The following is a 21,672-nucleotide window of genomic DNA, read 5'->3' on the forward strand; positions in this document are numbered from 1 at the left end:
GTGACGGGGAACGAGAGGAAATGCTGATGGTGGAGTGCAAGACGGATACGGGGTCAGGGTAACAAGGGGCGGAGTCGAGGACCCGCTGGGCAAATACGCGCAGTCTGAGCGCCCGGTTCGCGTGATGTGTGGGTGGCCGTAGACTAGCGATGGGACTTTATCGAAAATCGAAAAGTGTAGTAATGGAAACTGGTGTCTTCTTCGCGAAAACCGAATTGTCTGTGTGTCAGGCCTCTTCAGAGCAACCGGTTGTTGACGTCTGCACCTCGTTGCTGGCTCAGGGATGCAGGAAAAACACGACCAGTATGCAGGGCCAGCGATGACAGATCCTCCTACCAGGAACGCTGCTGCTATTCTGGGACCTGCGTGACCCTCGTGTTTAGGGCTTAGCGCAGCCGTCTTTCCTCCAATCGGTGCTTTGGCCCCCAAGGGCTCCGACAACTTTGAATGTCTTGGCATCAAAAAGTTGCCCGCGTTATCGATAGCAAAAGTGGTATGCGAACATTCACCACCACGACACGACCCCAATCCCGACCCTGCGCAAGCTATTGCGACATCCAAGCTATATCGCCTGCCGCGCAGAAACCTACAGAGAGCCTTGATAGTTCTTACAAAGTTTGCACGCGAACGGGCGAGTCCTAGCACTCGGCAGATATGGGAGTCCAGAAGAAGACGCGCAAGTTTGCGCAAACCAAGAGGATAGTTGGTATGGTCAGCATATGTTCTGAATGAGCTCCCACTAACACACCCAGGCCAACGAGATGCTCGACTGTATGCGACCACGCGCTCCACTACCATTCGCGACAGCAGCACTAACAGCACTCCAGCAAGAAGAACCAAATGGCCGGCGAGCTAGAAGCAAAGAAGAAAGAGGAAGAAAACAAGGCAAAGCGAGAAATGTAAGCTTCAGATACAAGAGCCAACGCGCTTCGCCCAGCCAACACCTTCGATCCCCAACTAACACCCCCCAGCCCACAAGTCTCCTCCGCCCTCTTCTTCCAAGCCAACACCGCCCTCGGGCCCCCCTACTCCGTCCTCGTAGACACAAACTTCCTCTCCCACACCGTTCACGCCAAGCTCGAGCTCGACAAAGCCCTCATGGACCTGCTATACGCCAAAGCCACACCCATAATCACAACGTGCGTCATGGCCGAGCTCGAGAAACTCGGTCCAAAATACCGCATCGCGCTGCGAATCGCCCGCGACGAGCGCTGGCAGCGGCTCAAGTGCGAGCACAAGGGAACGTATGCAGATGACTGTATTGTGGATCGGGTGCAGAAGCATAGGATTTATCTGGTTGCGACGAATGATAGGGATTTGAAGAGGAGGATTAGGAAGATTCCGGGTGTGCCGATTGTTAGTGTGGCCAAGGGGAAATATGTTATTGAGAGGTTGCCGGATGTGCCTGATAGTCATTAGATTGGAGAGGAGGGTGTTGCTGGTAGGGTCGCAATGGGTTATTTGCATAGCGAACGGCGTTTAGGGAATGCTAGGTAGGTAGTGTTATCCAGAGAAGCATTTGGAAGTCATAGTGACATCGAGGTATAAATAAGCCCCGGCGTGTTGTGTGTTGTTCAGAGGTTGCTGGTGCAGAAATGAATGGCACGTATTTATAAAAAAAACGCACATTGTTAGGCGAAGGTTGGGATGAGTGTTCAGAGATTCATGATGTAGTAATTATCGACGGTCTATATGAGTTCAGATACAGCGTCCCGCATAGCGTCCGCCAACCGGACCCTTCTCCTCTGCCCATCATCTCAACATCTATAGGTCAGACGCCGACCCAATGCAAACAAACCAACTCGCTCCATAATGCCGAACGCTCTGCAGGGAGAAGGGGAAGAAAAGAAAGGATAAGTAAGAGGTACGGAGAAAATCGTCAAGAAAAGATGCTCCTAGTACACAGAGCAGCTAGTCTGAGCGCGAGTAAGAGCCTGTGTAAACATGGTCTGCATAGCCATGTAGTGGAAGATGATACCTCCCAGCACAGCAACATGCCAGATGTTGTGCGAGCAGCCCACGTAATCGAACAAGCCGGGGAAGAAGCGCTCAGGCGTCTTGCTCGCGTACAGTAACGCGCCGGTAATGTACACGAGCAGACTCTTGGTGATGGGCGCGTAAAAGTACTGCGCCCACTCGAGGCCACGGGTGTAGGCAAGCTGGCCAAAGGGCAAGAAGCCAGTCAGGGCAAGGGAACAGTAGAACAGGACGCGGAACCAGGCCATGTCGGCTCGGTTGAAGGTTGGGTGCCAGGGTAGGATCACGCCGCCGATGCCAAGTAGTGCTGTTATGCACATGTATGACCAGCGCGAGACGGGCTCGCAGTAGAAGGCGGCGTATTCGGTCGTCATGATGGATGCGGCAACGAGAAGGGAAATACCCGTGTAGTCTACGCAGGCGAAGCGCTCGAGCAGCGTTTGGTGGGAGATGCTGTTCATGGTGTGCCAGATGGTCGAGCAGGCCAGACACTTACATGCCGCAAAGAAGAAGACTGCTGCTATGAAGATATCGGCTTTTGTCGACATGCTGAAGTTGGTGCTCGAAGGATAGAAGTAAAAGGCGATGGCGAGGACCATGATGAATCCGAGGAGGTGCGTCCAGATATTAATCAGCTCGTTGTGAAGGCCGAAGATGGATCGGACGCAAGCCCACTTTCCTTCTTGGAAGCGGTAGCCTTTGAGGATGTGGGGGTTGACTCGCCAGGGCTCGGGCAAGTCCTCGTAGTGTATTAGGCCGTGTGCCTTTGCTCGCTCGAGGGCTTGTTGCACAGCGTGCTCAACTCGGAGTTCGATTGTTTCACGCGCGCGTCGTGCCTTGTCGAGACCGCCGTCTACCACGCCCTTTGCGATCTCGATTCCCTCGTCCATCTTTCTCCGACCTTCCTCATAGACCTCTTGCGCGTAGGAGCCGATGGATCCGTCTCTTATAGCATATGCGCGCGTCTCAAACTCGGTCAGGTAGTTGTCCATGAGCACTATTCCTTCCAGGACTTTCTCCCCGAATGTCTCCTTCCGTTCCATCGCATCTTTGTATCGTCCCTCCAATGTCTCGACGAATACAGAAGCCTGCCGCCGTCCGGCCTCGATTGCGCCATCCGACATCTTCGAGCAGGACTCGCGGACGGCAAGCAGTGTGTTGTAGGCGTATTCGACTCCGGCATCGTATTTGAGGTGGCCATAATCTTCCAGAAAGTCCATGCGGCAGTTGAGTTCGACGAGAAAGTTACGAAGCTGTCGTTGTTGTTAGCAAACTGTTGAGCGCACATGCGCTGTATAACTTACCAGGACCTGGAAGTTCTCTGCTTCCTGCATGCAGGGGCGTGTGTGCCATGAGTGCCGTCTTTGGCGCTGCGCAGGTCGCTGGGAAGCGATTGTGCCGTAGCCTCGGTACGATGGCTGTATGGGCTCTTCCTGGGAGGCCATAACTGCGGTGCTTACCCCAACGCTCGAGTTGGAGCGTGTCATGAGGGGCATCGTTATATAACTGGCGCAAAGCTGCGCGGGGTTGTTCGAGGCGTGGCGATTTCTCTCGTCTGACCTTCCAGTCGATATCGGGCCCAAACTACGAGGGTCCAGTAAGGCACAGCGAGGTAAGGCGAGGCGGGGTGAGGCGATTGGCTGGTCTGCGCATGTGCACAGTAATGTTCTCTGGCTGGGTGGCTTGCTCTGCTTGTGGTGTTGGGGAAGATAAATAGTGAGGATGTGGGTCTTTTTCTCCGCCTATCGGGAAGAACTAGAGACGGGCGTGGTTACCGAAAACGTCTTGGTTGGACAACACAGTTCTTATGCAACGAACAACTAGGGATGTCTAGAGGGTGAGCAGAAGCGGAGGTGCGGAGGAGCAATTGGGCGCGCAGGGCCGTAGGGTATATGCGTGAAGTCCGAGTGTTGGCGTCGTCATGGGACAACCGCGGTCAATTCACTGCCGGTTCCTTGCAGCTGACGGACCCTTTTTTTTGCGGCTCTCGTAGGGCTGCAATCCGATACTTTCGAGTGAAGATGGAAGGTTCAGTCGCAGAATTCATGTGTGCGTCTCCTTTATTACAGACGTTTTCTCGATGCATGTGGATTATCAATACGGGGCAGCTCATGTTTGACCGGCTAGAGCAGCGAGGCCGTGGCCTATACCGGCAGGTGCGTTGCTTGGTGGCTGGAGCTAGCCTTGGCACCGAGCCACACGTGGCTTAATTTCGTCATGGCGTGCCGTCATGCCGAGGCGTTGAGAGCTACGGATCGTGGAGTAGCAGAGATGCATCGATGCCAGGCGGTGGGCCGTGGATGCTTTGTTCGGGTATGTCGCGTAACCTGGATGAGGACGCACGCATGCCTGGGTTGAGCAGCTCCCACGTGTTAGCGTCAGGGTCCGCGACGGGGCTGTTGACACCCAACGCTCACCATCTAGAAATTTTCTGCCACGCATGCAAGTGACACACCAATCTACAAAACGTTCAAAATGGTACTCCAGGCGATTAAATACTCACGCGGCCAGCTCGAGATTCTGGACCAGCTGAAATTACCGCATGCTGAAGAATATGATCACATCTACTCCAGCACAGATGCATGGCACGCCATCAAGGAGATGCGGACGCGAGGTGCTCCGGCCATCGCCATAGTCGCTGCTCTCGCCCTCGCAGTTGAACTCACCAATATGAAGCTCTCTTCGGTGGCTGAAGAGGTCGAAATCTTCATCACAGAAAAGCTGGACTACCTTGTAACCAGCCGACCAACTGCCGTCAACCTTGCAGATGCAGCGGGCAAACTTCGAAAGATCACCAAGGAAGCTGCTGCAGGAGAGGGAACAAGTGGAGAAGCCGTGAGAGAGGCGTATGTGGCTGCTGCCGAGAAGATGCTGGTTGACGATGTGAGCGACAACGAGAGCATCGGCAAGCATGGCGCAGAGTGGATAGTCAAGAACACGGAGGCAGGAAAGAAGGGACCTGTGAGCATGATGACACACTGCAACACAGGGTTTGTACCATTTTGCATCAGAACCATCCAGCGGCTAATTCTCTAGGTCTCTTGCAACTGCTGGATATGGCACAGCGCTTGGTGTGATCCGTTCATTGCACGCCGATGGGTCTTTGAAGCACGCTTTCTGTTCCGAGACACGACCGTATAACCAGGGCTCTAGGCTGACTGCGTTCGAATTGGTTCACGACAAGATACCGGCAACTCTCATCACCGACTCCATGGCGGCAGCATTACTCCGGCTACGCGGTGAGAGCGAGAACATCGCGGGCATCGTAGTTGGAGCCGATCGAGTCGCTGCGAACGGTGATACCGCCAACAAAATCGGAACTTATTCATTAGCCATTCTTGCAAAGCACCACGGTGTCAAGTTCCTCGTTGCAGCTCCAAGAACTACCATCGATCTGAAGACCAAATCGGGAGCCGACATTGTCATCGAAGAACGCCCCGGTCAGGAAGTGACACTTGTCAAAGGACCTAGACACGACGGTGTTACGCTGGACCTGGGTGTTGTCGAAACTATTAGCATAGCGGCGAACGGTATCGGTGTGTGGAACCCTGCCTTCGATGTCACACCTGCGGAGCTCATTGATGGCATCATCACCGAGGTAGGCGTGGTTGAGAAGGATAGCAATGGTGTATTCCATTTGGACGAGGTCTTCAAGGCGCAGGGTTCTGAAGTGAAGCCTTCAACTGTCGGTGGCTTATAGACAGATGTTTAGAATAATTGAGAGCGCAGAACGTGCCCATCAACCCCATGATTGGAACTGTCCATTGTGCTAAAAGCACGTTGTATATGCTTACATCCTGCCTCGCCAACCATGACCAAAATATTCATCAAACTCGTGTTCGTCGGTCGTGATGCCCGTATGTTATATGGCGTGTCTCTCGTCTTTCAGAAAGTATGTCCGGGGTATGTCGTATACATCATAGCAGGCGCATGCTGCGCAGACATTATGACGAGCCCTTCTCTTCGCTTGAGGACTTCTCATCCTCTTCCGGAGTATTTTTCAGTTCCTGCTCCGCCTTCTCAGCCTGGACCAAAAGCGCCTCGATCTGCTTTTCAATTGAATCGAGGTGGTTCTCCAAGGCGGCAGCGGTCTGTTCGCCTCGCTGCAGGTCCTTGAACGCCTACCAGAGCTGTTAACACTCAGAACAGAGGGATTGCCGCAAAACTTACTTGGGCGAGGTCGGCCTGTGAATGCGACCCAGCGTCTGTTCCGTTCTCGGCATTCGACATGGTGGAGGTGATGCAGGAAGTCGTGAATGGTGGGCGCACGTTACCGAGGAGGCAAGCGCGTCCTCGAAGATGACGACTGACGGACCTTAGCGCGAACCTACCCATGGATCTCCAGGGCTGCAAGCTGCACAGACTCGCAACCAACCCCATTACACCTTTCACCATTCCCGCTTGTGCGCGCTCCTTATACCTTTCTAATTCTTCAACCGCATGCGCGCATCTCTCCTTCTCTAATCGACCCGCGACACCTCGCCCACCATGTTCTCTGGGTCCAACTCGTACTTAGGGGGTGGGAACAGTGCCCGACCGGGGCAGCCTCAGTATGGGCAGCAGCAGCAACAGCAGCCCTTTCAGCAGCCAGGCGGCTTTCAGGGCGGACTGGCACCTCAGCCGACGGGCTTCGGGGGAGGGCCAATGCAACCAATGCAACCAATGCAACCAATGCAACAACAGTTTACTGGCTTCCCGGGCCAGCCGCAGGGCTTTGGACAGCAGCCGCAACCTCAGCAACCGCAGTACACGGGCTTCCCAGGGCAGCAGAGCCAGCAATTCCAGCAACAGCAGGCTCCCCAGCAAATGCCCTTCCAGACTGGCGCCCCGCCGCAACAGCAGCAACAGCAACCGCCTGCCCAACCGCAGCGGCCGCAGCCCACAGGCATGACATCGGCGCAGATGGCTGATTCATTCCGCGGCAGCTCTGCGTCTTCCGTGCCACCGCCCGTCCCGGCCAAGTCGAGCAAGATCCCGAGCATAAGGCTTTCCTTCATCACGGCGCAAGACCAGGCCAAGTTCGAGCAACTCTTCAAGTCGGCCGTGGGAGACTCCCAAGCTCTGTCGGGAGACCAGGCGCGAGACCTCCTGATGCGCTCCAAGCTATCTGGAGACGCGCTTTCTCACATCTGGTATGTTGCACAAATCGCATACGTGGCCCGATTCTAACAGATGTAGGACCCTTTCGGATACGACCAAGTCTGGCCAGCTCCTCTTTCCCGAATTTGCCCTCGCCATGTACTTGTGCAATCTCAAGCTGACCGGAAAGGATCTGCCTAACTCGCTCCCCGAACGAGTCAAGAATGAGGTCTCTAGCATGGTGGACATTATATCGTTTGGAGTCATGGACGAATCGTCAAACCGCCAAACGCCGGCAAGCAATGCCCCCAAGTTTAACGAACCTCCTACAATTCAGCAGCCGCAGCCGCAGCCTTCGAACAGCCAGTTGCTGAGCTCGCTAGCCCCACAGCCGACTGGCTTCGGACAGCAGCCAACAGGCATGCAACCACAGCCCACAGGTTTCGGTCAGCAGCCCACGGGCATGCAGCCACAGCCCACTGGCTTTGGGCAGGCTCCAGGTGGTTACAACGGACCACGTCCGCCGATGCCTCCTATGCCCACTGGCTTCGGCTCAAACCTCGCACCCAATCAGACTGGCATGGCCCCCCTCAATGCTCAGCCAACGGGCATGCCTGGTCAGTGGGGCCTAGCGAACACTCCCGCCACTGGGCTACCAAACATCGAGGCTTTGGCACAACGAATGATGCCCCAGACGGGCCGAGAGGGTGGCAACCATACGACTGCTGGGTTGACTGGTAACGCAACAATTCCTTGGGCTATTACAAAGGGAGAGAAGAAACTGTATGACGACACCTTCAAGGCCTGGGACGGCATGACCAAGGGTTACATTAGCGGAGCGCAAGCTCTTGAGATCTTTGGACAGAGTGGACTGCCCAAGCCAGATTTGGAGCGCATATGGACACTTGCCGACTCTGCTGACAGAGGTCGTCTTGATCTGGATCAATTCGCGGTTGCTATGCATTTGATCTACCGTAAGCTTAACGGCTATCCCATTCCTGCTCGCCTCCCCCCGGAGCTGGTCCCCCCTTCTACGCGCAACATCAATGACTCTATTGGTGCGATGAAGAACTTACTGCGTGGAGATGCCGAGGACAGGAAGAACTCCGGTGCCTTCCTCCAGCCCCAGCGCACCGGTGTCAGCTACCTGAAGTCACACTCGTTCCGTGCTGGCAGCCCACAAGCTGGCGGCCGGAAGGATGCTACAGTGTTCCGTAACAACGACGACAATGTAGGCTACAAGTCGAGCGCCAGACATCGCCTTGGTGGTGGTGGTCGCTCGCCTTCGCCAGCGCAGCCGGCTTCACCATCTTCTGAGCGATCTGATGAAATGTCCCTTGACCAGCTCAGGAAGTCTGTCAAAGAGAAGCAAATCTTGTTGGATGCCATGGACACACAAGACGAGAACGCCGCTGACGAGGATGATGCGCTCGATCGTCGAGATCGCCGAGAGGCTGAAGATCTCTATCGCCGCATTCGCAGGGTACAAGAAGATATTGACGCTCACCCTAAAGCTTCGTTGAGATCATCTGACTCGGATGCGGAGCGTCGTGCCCTGAAGCGCCAACTCCAGACCTTGACCGATCGCCTACCTGAACTTGCGTCTAACGTGCGCCGAACTGAGCGTGAGATAGCAGATGCCCAGCTCGAACTCTTTAGACTCAAAGACGCCAAGGCGCATCCCGGATCTGCATCCACCATCGTGGGCACTGGACCTGGCGGTGCCGTGACTGAATCGGATCGCTTGAAAGCCCGCGCCAAGGCTATGATGCAAGCACGCTCTGCTGCATTGACAGGAAGGCCTGCTCCTGCCAGCGATGACACTGGAGCAGCAACCGAGCGCTTGGAGAAGGAGACTTCGCGCGTCCGAGCAGAAAGAGAGAACAATGAGCGCATGATCCGCGACGTTGAAGACAGCGTGAACGAATACACGAGGGGCCTAGAGTCGAGCCTGAAAGAAGGAGGACACGACAACACAAGTGAACACGAACGTCGCAGATGGGAAGAAGCTCTGGGTGTCGAAGACGACGTTAAGGACTTCATCTTTGATTTACAGCGCAGCAGCCGCGCTTCGCGTATCCGCAAAGACGAGTGAGTACTATTCGATTAGTATCGATAGGCACCATGCTAATTCCGTGCAGTTCATCTCGCGACAACTACAGGTCTAGATCAGCTGCTCGTGTGGAGGACAACCGACCATCGTCGTCACGCTATGAGAGTCCGGCTGGCCGTGTCGAGCCCCCTCCTCGCGCATCAACAACTACGCCCGCCGGTGGCTCGTACTCGGCATACAAGACTCCAGAGGAGCGCGCGGCCTTCATCAAACAGCAGGCTGAGCAGCGAATGGCCGAGCGTCTGGCTGCTTTGGGCATTAAAGCTCCAGTAAAGGCTGGCGAGACACCCCAACAGCGTGCCGACCGTGAGAAGAAGGAACGTGAGGAGAAGCTACGCCAGGCTGAAGAGGAGGATGCGCGTCGCGAGGAAGAGCGTCAAAGACGTCTCAACGACGAATCCGCTGCACCACCCGCTCCATCCAAAAGCAGTGGCAAGAAGCCAGCACCCCCACCGCCAGCTTCGCGCAAGAACAAGAATGACATTGCACAGCACGATGTTCAGCAAGCGGAAGCAGAGTCGAAGAAGGCTGACAATGACATGGCTGAAAAGGCTATCCGCGAGCAGCAGGAGGCCCAAGAAGCCGAGACGAAGCGCATGGAGTACGTATACCTCGATCTATCTTTCGAAATTGCGCTAACAAACATCAGAGATGAGGAACGCAGACAAGAGGACGAATTGGCTAAGGAGCGGGAGTCTGCTTCAGCCAGACTTCGCGCCCTGGAAGAGCAAGTCCAGCAGGGCAAACTCAAGAAGGCCGAAGAGAAGAAGCGCAGAGCGGCTGCTTCCAAGGACGCCAAGGAGAAGGAGTCTCGACTGGCTGCTCAGCGTGCAGAGATTGAAGCTGCGCGTGAGCGCGAACGGCAGCTGCAGATGCAGCTCGAGGCGCTCGACGACGACGAGTCCTCAGATGACGATGGCCCGCAAAACATCACGCCTCAAGACACCACACCTACTGCCAGCCAGGAGTTGCCGCGTGACACAGCACCTCCGCAAGCGCCACCAATGCCCCAGATCTCGCACAACACACCACCATCATCCATCGCCAGCCCGCCTACGTCCTCGGTAACTAGTCCTCACCCTGGCATGGGCGACACTGAAACCAAAAACCCATTCTTGAAGAAGATGGCCATGTCCAACCAGGAGAACAGCACCGTCTCGACACCTCCGCCCCCACCTAGCAACACGAGCGAGGTTTCCACGAACCCTTTCCACCGTCTGACACAGGAGAACGCCAACAAGGCTGCCATGCCTACGTTCAATGAGCCCGCTGCACCTTCAGCGCGCCGGTTGGGAAGGCAAGACGACGATGACTGGTCCGTTGTTGACTCAGATGACGACTCGTCTGACGATGACGAAGCGCCTACTCAAGGTGGAGCCAAGCAGCTGGCATCCATGCTGTTCGGTACCATGGCGCCACCGCGCCCTCTTTCTTCCATGGACAACAAGAGCCCACGTGCGGAGAGCCCAGCCGTGACATCGCCTCCAGCAGGCATTCCCCCACCTCCACCAATGCCTTCGAATGGTGCACCTCCGCCTCCACCTGGGCCACCGCCACCTCCGGCTGGTGGAGCACCACCGCCACCCCCAATGCCTAGCATGAAGGCTCCAGGTGGAGCACCAAACCGTGGAGCCTTACTTGGTGAGATCACTGCGGGCAAGGGACTGAGGAAGGTAGAGACCAAGGACAGGAGCACAGCCTCCACTGCTGGTAGGGTTTTGGGTTGATTCGGTAATTCATAGACTTGTAGTATAATCGCGCTTGTGTACAATTTGAACTCGAAGTTGGTTTTACATTGCTGGTACATATGACATCTATGGTCATGATCTCTCCGTATCTTCTGTCTTGGTGATCATGCATCTTCCTACAACGCTGATCTGATATTCTTCTCCCTTTCAATCTGCTTCTGATCCATAATAACGACGCCCTTTCCCTTCATCTTCCCGCTATGCGCCAACTCTACCAACTTCCCAATCTCACCCAGCCCCTGGAACGAACACGTCTGCACCGTAATACCATGCCCAGCAACCAACTCCAGCATATCCCGCGCCTCGTCCAAGTTGGCAACAGCCGACCCCCTAACCCTAATATCCCTCAAAATGAGTTCATGGAACGGAATAACCACACCATCCGGCTGCGCAAGCTGAACCATCGTCCCATGCATCTTCGTAACCGCACAAGCTAGTGCAGCAGCCTCCTTCGCATCACTCACGTTCAGTGTAGCCTTTACTCCCTCATTCCCCGTACAAGCACGCACAGCTTTAACGACCTCTTCAAGCCCGATCCTAGCATCAATAGTAACATTCGCACCGCACAGCCTCGTAAGTTGCAATCCTTCGTCTCTGGCATCGATTCCAATAACATTCACCCCCATCGCCTTCGCAAGTTTGACTCCAAGATGGCCCAAACCGCCTCCACTACCTACGATAGCAATCCACTCCCCCTGCCGCACAGCCGACAAGACAATACCACGATACACCGTCACGCCCGCACAAGCCAGCGGAGCCGCAGTTTGAAACGAAACATTACTCGGTACCTTTGCCGTCTGTCTCGCATCAACCTTCGCGTACTGCGCAAAGAATCCATGTGTCGTGATACCAAGAAAACCGCCCGTATTCTGGCAGTACTGGGGACACGCGGAGGCTCCTCCAGTGCATTCAGCGCAGGTACCGCAGGCGTCGTACAGGATCCCGGCCATCACGCGGTCGCCGACCGCAAAGTGCGACACGGAAGTGCCGATCGCTACGACCGTGCCGGCGCCTTCGTGTGAGCCGGTGCAGGGGAGTGGTGTGGCCATTGCGCCTGAAGAGACCATGGAGTCTGTGTGGCAGAGGGAGGCGACGGCGACTTTTATGAGAAGGTCGTACGGTGCGAGGTCTGATGGGACGGGGATTTGGTGGACTTTGTAGGGTTCGTTGAAAGAGATGACTTGTGCGGCCCACATTTTGGATGGGAGAGAGGGTTTGGTCATGGTGGTTGGAAATTGAATTTGGACTGGGACGCTTCTTTGGTGGGTTTGGAGAATCTGAGGATGAGGGTTTAATTTAGGGATTGGCCGACTTGGGGGTGATTGGCTTTACGGAAACTGAGTTATACGATGACAGGTGTGGGAAAAACTAGTGTGTAGATGTGTACTCTAGAAGTCAATATGTGATGTTGTTGGAGACCTCGGGAGGGGTAAGTGGTGATGGCGTATATCGTTATCCGGTGTGTTCTATCTAGCAAGTGCCGACCTGGTAAAGACAATAGTACCGCCGTCATTTCATACAGATTACCATTATCAGTTGCTCGTAGGACGGATTGGAAATAGGTATAATATATCGTAGATATAAGATGAATGCGCTATTTCCATCAGGTATGCGGTATCCTGTTCATTCATGGAGGAGCTTTCTCGACTAGAAAGTGAGGAAGATCAAAGAACTGAAGTGAAACGAAAGTGGGCACGACGGGGCAAAATATGCAGCTGGAGAGCGGGACTATGACACGACAACACGTGATGGTAGCCATCTTCTAGCTCATCACAGAAACGTGTTGTCGGTCTCGTGAGAGGGGCTCGACCAATACTACGAGCTAACCACTCAGGCCTAATCGCCTCCCAACCCAAGTAAAAGCCTAAGAGTAGCGCAACGACGAGGCAAGGGAGCAATCTCGGAGCCGATACAGTGGATCAAGATGCCCAGGTGCTGTCGCTGTCAAATAACAGAGCTCAAGAACAAGCCACGTTCGCAACGTTTGAGCGGAATTTCCCGTCACTCATAAAATCGCCGAATCTAGTGGATTCTTGAGTAGCAATGAGCATGTCGCGGACAAGTCTCCGAAGCGGTGCTTCGCGTTCAAGCAGGTCAGGGTAGCCCAGGCAAGAGGCCTTGGCCTCCTACATACACCCAATGATCGCCATGGGCACGTCCTACGTACCATCGCGGTTGAATACTACAAGAGGACACCTGCACAAGCCATTTCAAGATGGGAAAGGTGAGAGCTCTAGAAAAGCTACACGTATGACGGGAAATGCCGTGGGCGAGTCGCGCACACAACATATACCCGTGGACGAAACCGGGTACATCAACTGCGGGCGAGAACAATTCAGGAAACGAGGAAGACTGAGTGCAAGAAACCGATGACGAGGCTCTTGCACGATTTACCCAAGATGTAGTTTTTGATGAGCCTCAAGGGAAAAAGACGTACATGAGAGTCCCACTAAAGGCACTCTCGGTACAAACAGACCGAGGAAGCAAATATAGACAGCAAAAGAAGCAACATTGCGAACCCCCTGTTCCCCCCTTTGTTTTTTCCCACCTCCCTCATCAGGTGTAGGTAGCTACCACCACCACTACTACCAAGTATCAAACATCAAATACCACGCATCATACACACCGCCCAACGCGGAAAGACCGAAGATCAAAAGAAATAACCCACCAAAACGCCGGAGCGTGTCACATCTCACTCAACAGCATCAAGCAATCGCGATCCAGCATACCGCTATTACTCATCTGCGTGCACACGGGTACTAGCGCGGAGCCCGTGCTCTCTCTTCCGCGGACCCTCTCTGTCCCCACTTGAGAATCGCATGACAGAGACTCGGAGAACCGCCACATCGGCATCTTGGAGCGAAAGCTACGCACAGTCCCTCATGGGCAAAACTGTGAAATGGCATGTCAGCGGATAACGCGGATCGAGGTTGGTTGATCTAGATTGCGATGCCCGTCACGTCTGCTACTGTGTAACTTTGGGGCTGTGTGATGAGCGAAATAGGGAGGTTCTAGAATTCTGCAATGGGCATGGGTTGAGGGTTTTGCTTGTATTGGTTATAGTGAATGACATGCATATGCGGCTATTGGGGTGGGAAGTTTGTTCCTTTTCGCACCGTCTTCTGCATTATGCTTTTGGCTTGTCTATCTGTGTGTTGCTCGGGCATGACGGCGTTGCCAGCATTGGATCTATGTGTGTGGGTGTGCGGAAATCGTTGGGGCTACTATGGCAAGCTCGGAAGCGATGGATGGGGGTGTGACTTTTCAGAACTTCGTCCGGAGATGCGCGGGTTTCTCGGCTTGGCTTTGGGTGTGATCCTGATTCTACGTACCTAGGTGCACTGCGAAATCTAATGGGACTACCGAGGGAGCTTGTGTTGCTACACACTTGAGCATATGGGAGGCCACGTGGAGGTAGCGTAAAGTTTACGTTCCATCATGACGGTTCTTAGAGGCATGTTGCAGATGTCTAGCGTCGGTCGTTTTGTACGGACCTTGAACCTTGTAGTCTTGATGGCGATTTTCCGGCTTGAGAAATCATCGTGGCCAGGGCGTTTTACTGCCGACTGACCAGTGGGCTGATCATGATGCTCCTCTACGTTGTGTCTGCCTGGGAGCCTCTTCATAGGTTGCGGCTAGGTAACCCGAGAGGGTGGGTATCCCTACCCAGAGGGGGACTAGACGCAAGGGCCAGAACAAGAGCGAGGTCGAGAACCTCCGTGCGACCCTGCCAGCCCTGGAAGGGCCGATGAAGATAAAGTCAAGTTTTGCATGTACGGAATATCGACAAAGTGAAAAGACCATGGGCATGGGTCCGGTTAAAGTACAGCCGGGGTTTGCGCGTAAAACACAGAACAGGTCTTAGTGAGACGATGCAGGAGAGTATGTTACGTTACGAACGAAAAGAATACTAGTACAGAAATGGATAACTCCAATGAAACTATGGTGACGAGAGAGCGACGTGGGAAGGAGAGCATACTCAATTACCCATACGAATCCAAGCACTGGCTTTCTCCCCAACGCGTTTCTTGACCTCGTCTTGCCTATTACAAGATCATCTCGTCGTTAAATTTTTCGTTCGTCTGGTTGAAGATAACAGAAGCGAATGGGTGCAGAAGAGCTTGATCTAGCGCCCACTGCCCGGCAGTGGAGGGCCCGACAAAGTTCATTCCAGTGTAACAAAGTGGCGCATCGTTACCTCTCGAGCACCAAGCCTCCTAAGCGAGTTCAACAGTCAACATGCGTCTGGTACATGAAGAGCTATGCATTGAGCTCAAGTGAAGGCTGAACACATGCCTAGAATGTTCGCATCTGGGGCATCATGCCGGTGGCTACACCAGGCGGCATTACCGGTGCACCGGCAGCAGACGGGCCCATTCGATGAAACATCTGGACCAGGCGCTCTCCAACACTGGGTTCAAGTTCGGTGCCGTCTCTCGCAATTTTGACTTCGCGATTGGCGTTCCATGGGTTGCGGAGGCCACGGGTACGGTAGAACGGTAGGCGGTTCGTAGAGACCCATTCGATTCTGAAAGGCTTGCCCCAGCTCTGCGGAACGGCTGAAGTATCGGCTTCGGCTTGTTGCGGCGCATCGTCTCTCTCAGCCTTGTCGTCTGTTTCTTGTGCCTCCCCGTCGGTATCTGTTTCGGGTAGCTCTGCTTCCCAGAAGATTGTGCCGCGCGCAGAGTCGTCAATGATCCTTCCTCGGGGCGCCCATTCTGTTGCTGGAGTAGCGATCGCCTTTGGCACATCCGTGGCGTCGACGATGGCGTCGGGCTTGGGTGCCGAGCCTATGATGCGCGACCCGTCCTCAAGGATTTGTGACGCCATACGTGCGTAGCCAAAGTACTCGCCCGACTTGTTTGCTGAGAAGATGAGGTAGACATTTTCGGCAGACTAGATTCTGTCAGTCACGTTTCGTTAGCGAAGAAAGTATTGTGTACTTACCTGGAAAGCCTTGTTTAAGGTATCTTCGTTATGAGATTGTGTGGCCCAAATACCGTTTCGAACACTGAGCTCCAGGTCTTGTAGCGTAAGGCTCTTCACGATGAAGTATTTCGTAGCAGTGTCCGCAGATGACTTAAGATCTTCAACACTCTTGTGCGATGGCGAGTCGACTGCACCTTCTGTGGGAGCATCGGTGACACTGTCTTGTATCGGGGTCGTTGATCGAGAAGAATTCTTTTGCTGACCTATCATGGCTGAAGGCGCCGTGGGTACACCTGATGCCGGAGCAGAGCTACGTCGAAGGCGGCAGACTAAACGTACGCCGCTGAAGCGTGAGTCGTGGAACCTGTGCATTGCGGCTGTGCAAGATGCTTCTGTGCGGTAGTTGACGAATGCACAGTTGCTCTTGGAAATCAAGAACAGACTTTCAATATCCTTGGTAGCATCGCGGGAGAAATGGTCCTTCAGTGCGACTATCGTAGTCCCAGGTGGGAGGTTACCAACCCAAAGTGCGTGTCCAGATTGTTTGGGTTTGCGAGGCGGTCCGCGAGGTATGGAGCTCACTGGCCCGGGACGAGGCATGCCTATAAGGTCATCAGTAGTTGTACGCACCAATTTGCGACGTCAACCCTGCGCAATGGCAGGCCGCGGACTTTGCTTACTGGAAGACTGCACGAATTGTGCGCCGTAAGGAGACATGAGTGAGCTTGAATCGCCCATATAGTTCCCAGTGGCCATCCTAACACCAGGGAAGCCGTCATCAACATGCGCATAATCCGCACCATGACCTTGCATACCCGTGTTCGTTGAGCTGGCTTTTCTTTCGTACATACTATGACTCTGGGCACCGAACGCAGGATTGAATTGCCCCTGTTGTGTGTATGGTGCCGGGTAATACATGTATTGCGACGCCTGCTGATAATTCTGGTATGGCGAGTGCATTGGAACCATGCCTGCTAGACGAGGCTGGTTTGTCGGGTAGGAAGGATAGGCGTTGTACTGTGAGCCCTGTTGAGGCATGAAGTGTTGTTGGGAGAGACCTGTAGCGTATCCAGGTCCATAGGAAGCATGAGCGGGCATGTTACCGGAGGGCATTTGCAAGTTCTGCCCAAGCTGGTATGCCACAGCTGATGTGGATGCGCCCGACAGTGAGCGTGGTACTTGCGGGTTCATCTGAGTACTGTCGTTTGTGCCGTAGTTGGGCAATGCACCTGTCATTGCACCCATATTAAGTGGTGAAGTACCGTATTCTTGGGGCTGATGGGTTCCGTTCGTGTGCGTTGGTGAGCGATGGTCGGGTCGCAATTGACCCTGGGGTAGACTACTGAGTTGAGAGTAGAAGGGGTCATTGCTGTCGGGAGATTTGAGAGACGTTGGAAACGAAGTCGAATTGTTTCCATCACGCGCGAGATTGGCTGTCGTGTTGTCCATGGTATGAGACCGTGGACCAGGAGGTAGGTCGCCCATGTGTTGTTGCTCGTAAACGACAGGAAGTGGCACCCACTGTTGGACCCAAACGAAAGCCATGTTAGTCCATGTTACAACTAATCCAACAAGTTCTAGGAAAAACGAATGTGTAAAGGCCCGACTCAACCAAACTTTCCGAACACAGGAGAATACAACATACCTAATTCTATATCAACGTATCCTTGAAGGGATGTGGCAAGCCGGAAAGGACGATACCCGAAAGTAAGTCGCTTCGCAGGAGAGACGACGATCAGGGTTTGCCAATGGGTAATGGAGGCTATGAGGTGACCGCGTGTAAAAAAAGATGCCGGCAGTAGAAGAAACCGTTTGAGGGAAGATGAACGGCTTCGGTTGATGTACTACCTGGAGAAGGAGCTCGCTTAAGGCGGAACGAAGATGATGGTCAGAATTACACAACCACTCAGACAGCAGAAGCGAGCTCTCAAAGCCTTATGAGGTTGGGGACGGCGCAACGGCAGGGACCGCAATGGGCAAGCGTACGTGCGGCAGATAGTAGGAGCTAGGGTCGCAAAGACGGGCTCATTGACTAGCCTAGTAGAAACGGGAAGGCCGCCAGAGGGTTCTCGCGAGCTTTCTGCCTCACTCGCCGCTGGCCGCAGCAACTAGCAGCAGCCTGATTGGCTATCGGTAGGCTGCCCGTGGCTGACAGGATCGATGTGGAGTGACAGGGTCTGAACCGATGCGTTGGAGGCGAAGTGATCACCAAAAGCCCAACGAGGAGAGGATAATTGGGTGCCTGAGTCAAGGGAATGTAGAAAACAAGTGTTGCGGACGTGGTATATCATCGGACGTGGCGAGTGAGACCGTTTCTAGAATGCTATGGGCCGACGGCGCTGATCCTAGACTATCTTACGAAAGCTTAGCGGGCCCTTCCTAGCAATCTCCGGTAGGCGGAAATTTAGTGTTTGTCCTGTATACCGCAACGCAAGCTGGTGCTGGCGTCAATTTGTCGAGTGAAAACCTGCATGGAAAGTAGAAGAAAGTATTGGACTACAAAAGTACTGGAAGACCATGGTACCCATGGTGTCTGCTAGCACCAGCCTGCATAGTGACAATATCGCCTAGATCAAGATCATGAAGTAATTCGACGCCGTCTATAGGAACGGGCCCAACATGCATGCGAGCTGGTGGTCCAATCGAGGACGCTGTAGGGATAGTGGAGCAGACGCGACATGCACGAACTGAGCCGCCCAGAAGACTCCGGCCGTCTAGGAAGCAGGGAGAAGCCATGGATGCCGCGTGGACGTGACTAGGGCGTCACGACAATGACCAGGCATGGAGCCAGCCCAGGGAGCTGACAGGGGACCCGGTAAAAGCATCTTGCGGCGTTGTTGAGTGGCTTTGTGGTAGGCTGGCTCGGCGGTGGTACTCCCCTGGTGACCCTGCGGCGGGAGTGCGTCGAAACGAGAGTGGAAGAAAGATGGAGCGGGCAGCTATGGCTGTGGGACCATACAGGCCTAGCGCCACAGCGCGACAGTGGGCCTCGAGATGACAGCGTTCGCTTCCATGAACACGAACACGCCGGCGCAAGCCAAAGCTTGACAAGTCTGCACTTGGTTTGGTTCGGCACGCTGCTCGGCAGACGGATGAAATGAATGGCCCGAAAACCGTTTGCTCAAACATGCAAAGTGGTTCTGGCTTGCGAGTGAGGCCGGGCGTTCGCCACAGTCGGAGTGACCGCTCCATGACAGTGATCTGCCGCCACAGCACAGCCACCACACTTGTTCCCGCGTGGTCATGATCGACACCCGGGCGAGCAATGGATCAAACGTCTGTCCCGTCCGCCGGGGTGCAAGTATGACGGTGGCGTTACAAGAATAGATATGCAGATCATGAGCTCATTCAATTCATCTCGACTGACGTCTGCTCACTTGGAGAGAGTCGTTGTCTCGCTTGGCTGGATAGCTACGAATGCTAAGATGGGACAGAACTTTGGACTAATGCAAGATTGCCATGCTAAGATTGCCATGTTCCGTACAGCCGACGCACGCATTCCCGGTCGCAAGCAGCATGGGAAATATTAAGCCTTCGTGATACTGCCCACATTACCGCAGTGGCGCTGCTAGCATCCGTTGCAGGGTCCAGCACAGATCCATCACCATCGAATCAGCGGCCGGTCGCGAACGCGGACGTTGGCACTACCGCACATGGAGCCTCTTTGTAGTCAAGAACCCGGCTGGAACCTTGCGGGGCTCCGAGTGCGTGGTGCATAGCAGCTCTGTCGCGAGTACACGTCCGATACTGGTGGTAGGTCCGAATCGCATCGTCCCCGTGGCCACTCGTCTCCATTGCGTCGCGTAGCATGCAGCAGCGAAGCGATTGAGGCTGTGAAGGATGATCTTTCGATAATGTGTCTCCTGTGTCAAGAAATCTTGTACCGATAAACCGCCTAGGGCACATGTACCTCACCCCTGGCGATCCGTCATCACCCCACATCTCGGGTCTTGCACGTGGTCGGTAAAGCTGGACCCTTGCGACGCAAAAATCAATTGCTCCGTCATGAATAGTTTGAGAACAGCTGACACGGCTTGTAAATACAAATCACAGCTAGCCTACGGAGATGGACACTTTACTGCAGGGTCATGCATACGATCGCGATCTCTGTATTCGCGAGCCCTGCACGGCGACGCAATCTCGAAACTATGTGGTGCCATTTTGCCACCCAAAGGACATTCTCGTCGCCAGTGTTGGCGCAACAAGGTCAGCCCCAGGGGACATGCGCACATGCACCTACGTTTCAGAATGCTGGAAGATGCAAAGTACATATCGGCTGCCCCGAGATGCTCATGCTCATGCTCACAGCGCGTAGATGTGCTGCCCACGCAGTCGACATAAACTGCACACCTCTAATGCACGATTCGGAACACATGCCAATGAGGGTATAAACCACGGAACCCAATCGGATGCTCCTCCAATAGTAAAATCCCAGTGACATATCGAACGCTTGCACTTGGCCATTCCCCTGTCTGCGCACAGCCTGTGGTTCGCGCTATTCAAGTGAAGCAGTAGCGCGGGGCTGGCACAGCATATTTGTCAACCCTCCAATAACTGTTAGGTATCCAGCGAAAGCTTCAACGGGCCACAAATTCGCCGAGAAACTCTTCGATGTATTGAAAGTAGCGCGGTTCTGCGACGGTGTCGTTGTGGCTTCCGTTGGGTAGCTCCTTCCAGACTTTTGGCGCTTTGCAGACGTCGAACAACTTGGTCATATGCGAAGGTCTGTCGAACAGTCAGCAAACAGAACCCTGCTGAAAACTCAGTGTTTGGGAGTATGTGCGCTTACGGAATGATTTCATCCTTGAGACCGCTGAGGAACAGGATAGGTATCTTGGAAATCTTAGGAAGTGTCTCTTCAGTCGGCCAGATCTGATGGCAGAGCGGAGTCAGGAAACGGGCGGGAGGGAAGGCACTACTCCATGTTAGCGATGGCATGTACACCCGATTGGGGGTACGCACGTCGGTATGAGTTTCTTGATCGAAGTAAATGTGTTCTCCAGGATGATGCCGGAGATGTCACCTTCTCTCTGATTACGAGCAGCCAAACCGACGGCAACGGCACCACCGATACTTTGACCGTAGACGACAATCTTGGTATCCCGGAGTTCGTGTCGCTGCCGGATGTAATCCAGGCCAGTCTGAGCATCGATCATGAGCCCCTTTTCGTTGGGGTTGCCAGAGGATAGACCGTAGCCCCGGTATTGCAACATCAACACATTACATCGGAGTTCGTTCTCGAGTATCTTTGCAATGGGAAGTCTGTAGCCGATGTTGCCAGCGTTGCCGTGGAACATGAGGACTGTTACATTGCGCGCATGCTGTTTGTTGGCGCGGATGAAGAAGGCACTCAAAGATTCGCCATCGGGTGTGGGGATGAATAGCTCCTCATAGTCGGTTATGGCGAACTGTGAAGGTCTGGGGACGTTTGTTCGGGCGTCAGGAGGGAAGGCTCGGGGGTATATGATTTCACTGCCAGAGTTAGCCAAACCCAAAATGGGGATTACAAGGATGACGTACTTTTGTTTGAAGTAGAGAAGACCACTGAGCAGAGCGGCGACACCAGAGGACGCTAGAATCGGCACTTTCAAGTAGGAGATGAAGGTGTCGAGAGCCGAAGCCATGCTCCCTGGTCGCACTTCGGGATCGGTGGGGCGTGAGATGGATCTGGGTTCAGGGGCCGAGCGACTTCGTGGGAACAGCTGCCTAGGTGGAGGAGAGCGAGAAGGAATAGAAGACTCGACCATTCGGAGCGACAGTCGCGATAATGCAGTGGAGGTTCCAGCGCGCAACCGCCTGAACGCGAGCCCTCGAGGGTGTCGCATA

General features: G+C 54.3%; 9 protein-coding genes across 9 annotated transcripts; 4 read left to right on the top strand and 5 right to left on the bottom strand.

Moving 5' to 3' along the window:
• The first annotated feature begins 501 nt into the window (after positions 1–501).
• BKA58DRAFT_388103 (Fcf1-domain-containing protein) lies at positions 502–1,669 on the top strand. Its single transcript, XM_046170619.1, has 4 exons — positions 502–706; positions 753–771; positions 828–899; positions 972–1,669. The coding sequence occupies exons 1-4, from the start codon at positions 655–657 to the stop codon at positions 1,417–1,419; spliced, it is 591 nt and encodes a 196-aa protein (XP_046023157.1). The 5' UTR covers positions 502–654; the 3' UTR covers positions 1,420–1,669.
• BKA58DRAFT_205675 (hemolysin-III related-domain-containing protein) lies at positions 1,576–3,671 on the bottom strand. The gene is made up of 2 exons (XM_046165930.1): positions 3,282–3,671; positions 1,576–3,230 (listed from the first exon to the last, which is right to left on the bottom strand). The coding sequence occupies exons 1-2, from the start codon at positions 3,471–3,473 to the stop codon at positions 1,896–1,898; spliced, it is 1,527 nt and encodes a 508-aa protein (XP_046023158.1). The 5' UTR covers positions 3,474–3,671; the 3' UTR covers positions 1,576–1,895.
• Positions 3,672–4,337: 666 nt separating this feature from the next.
• On the top strand, positions 4,338–5,774 carry BKA58DRAFT_205681 (Methylthioribose-1-phosphate isomerase). Its single transcript, XM_046165931.1, has 2 exons — positions 4,338–4,967; positions 5,014–5,774. Exons 1-2 carry the CDS (start codon positions 4,453–4,455, stop codon positions 5,675–5,677), a joined length of 1,179 nt encoding a protein of 392 aa, XP_046023159.1. The 5' UTR covers positions 4,338–4,452; the 3' UTR covers positions 5,678–5,774.
• A 147-nt stretch (positions 5,775–5,921) lies between these two features.
• Positions 5,922–6,207, bottom strand: BKA58DRAFT_441516 (uncharacterized protein; the record flags this gene model as incomplete). Its single annotated transcript, XM_046173826.1, has 2 exons — positions 5,922–6,098; positions 6,148–6,207. The coding sequence occupies 2 exons, from the start codon at positions 6,205–6,207 to the stop codon at positions 5,922–5,924; spliced, it is 237 nt and encodes a 78-aa protein (XP_046023160.1).
• Positions 6,208–6,289: 82 nt separating this feature from the next.
• Positions 6,290–10,960, top strand: BKA58DRAFT_470804 (polyA nuclease). The gene is made up of 4 exons (XM_046175203.1): positions 6,290–7,109; positions 7,156–9,147; positions 9,198–9,770; positions 9,819–10,960. Exons 1-4 carry the CDS (start codon positions 6,466–6,468, stop codon positions 10,894–10,896), a joined length of 4,287 nt encoding a protein of 1,428 aa, XP_046023161.1. The 5' UTR covers positions 6,290–6,465; the 3' UTR covers positions 10,897–10,960.
• On the bottom strand, positions 10,961–12,583 carry BKA58DRAFT_388108 (chaperonin 10-like protein). The gene has a single exon (XM_046170620.1). It carries the CDS (start codon positions 12,138–12,140, stop codon positions 11,034–11,036), a length of 1,107 nt encoding a protein of 368 aa, XP_046023162.1. The 5' UTR covers positions 12,141–12,583; the 3' UTR covers positions 10,961–11,033.
• A 524-nt stretch (positions 12,584–13,107) lies between these two features.
• Positions 13,108–14,509, top strand: BKA58DRAFT_388109 (uncharacterized protein). Its single transcript, XM_046170621.1, has one exon. The coding sequence runs from the start codon at positions 13,984–13,986 to the stop codon at positions 14,251–14,253; it is 270 nt and encodes an 89-aa protein (XP_046023163.1). The 5' UTR covers positions 13,108–13,983; the 3' UTR covers positions 14,254–14,509.
• A 369-nt stretch (positions 14,510–14,878) lies between these two features.
• Positions 14,879–17,711, bottom strand: BKA58DRAFT_205733 (YT521-B-like domain-containing protein). Its single transcript, XM_046165933.1, has 3 exons — positions 16,527–17,711; positions 15,865–16,448; positions 14,879–15,813 (listed from the first exon to the last, which is right to left on the bottom strand). Exons 1-3 carry the CDS (start codon positions 17,389–17,391, stop codon positions 15,214–15,216), a joined length of 2,049 nt encoding a protein of 682 aa, XP_046023164.1. The 5' UTR covers positions 17,392–17,711; the 3' UTR covers positions 14,879–15,213.
• A 2,712-nt stretch (positions 17,712–20,423) lies between these two features.
• Positions 20,424–21,470, bottom strand: BKA58DRAFT_319839 (BEM46 family protein; the record flags this gene model as incomplete). Its single annotated transcript, XM_046167738.1, has 4 exons — positions 20,424–20,571; positions 20,636–20,761; positions 20,809–21,318; positions 21,367–21,470. 4 exons carry the CDS (start codon positions 21,468–21,470, stop codon positions 20,424–20,426), a joined length of 888 nt encoding a protein of 295 aa, XP_046023165.1.
• Between the last annotated feature and the right edge of the window lie 202 nt (positions 21,471–21,672).

This window comes from Alternaria rosae (assembly GCF_020736505.1).
Source record: "Alternaria rosae strain MPI-PUGE-AT-0040 chromosome Unknown BKA58scaffold_7, whole genome shotgun sequence".
Lineage (NCBI taxonomy): Eukaryota > Fungi > Ascomycota > Dothideomycetes > Pleosporales > Pleosporaceae > Alternaria > Alternaria rosae.

Coding starts and splice junctions, on each gene's coding strand:
- BKA58DRAFT_388108 (XM_046170620.1), bottom strand. CDS start 12,140: ATGACCAAACCCTCTCTCCCATCCAAAATGTGGGCCGCACAAGTCATC.
- BKA58DRAFT_388109 (XM_046170621.1), top strand. CDS start 13,984: ATGACATGCATATGCGGCTATTGGGGTGGGAAGTTTGTTCCTTTTCGC.
- BKA58DRAFT_205675 (XM_046165930.1), bottom strand. CDS start 3,473: ATGCCCCTCATGACACGCTCCAACTCGAGCGTTGGGGTAAGCACCGCA. Junction 3,231..3,281: donor CAGAGAACTTCCAGGTCCTG/GTAAGTTATACA, acceptor CAACAACGACAG/CTTCGTAACTTTCTCGTCGA.
- BKA58DRAFT_205681 (XM_046165931.1), top strand. CDS start 4,453: ATGGTACTCCAGGCGATTAAATACTCACGCGGCCAGCTCGAGATTCTG. Junction 4,968..5,013: donor ATGACACACTGCAACACAGG/GTTTGTACCATT, acceptor CTAATTCTCTAG/GTCTCTTGCAACTGCTGGAT.
- BKA58DRAFT_388103 (XM_046170619.1), top strand. CDS start 655: ATGGGAGTCCAGAAGAAGACGCGCAAGTTTGCGCAAACCAAGAGGATA. Junction 900..971: donor AACAAGGCAAAGCGAGAAAT/GTAAGCTTCAGA, acceptor AACACCCCCCAG/CCCACAAGTCTCCTCCGCCC.
- BKA58DRAFT_470804 (XM_046175203.1), top strand. CDS start 6,466: ATGTTCTCTGGGTCCAACTCGTACTTAGGGGGTGGGAACAGTGCCCGA. Junction 7,110..7,155: donor GACGCGCTTTCTCACATCTG/GTATGTTGCACA, acceptor TAACAGATGTAG/GACCCTTTCGGATACGACCA. Junction 9,148..9,197: donor TCGCGTATCCGCAAAGACGA/GTGAGTACTATT, acceptor AATTCCGTGCAG/TTCATCTCGCGACAACTACA.
- BKA58DRAFT_205733 (XM_046165933.1), bottom strand. CDS start 17,391: ATGGCTTTCGTTTGGGTCCAACAGTGGGTGCCACTTCCTGTCGTTTAC. Junction 16,449..16,526: donor ACAATTCGTGCAGTCTTCCA/GTAAGCAAAGTC, acceptor ATGACCTTATAG/GCATGCCTCGTCCCGGGCCA. Junction 15,814..15,864: donor CCTTAAACAAGGCTTTCCAG/GTAAGTACACAA, acceptor GACAGAATCTAG/TCTGCCGAAAATGTCTACCT.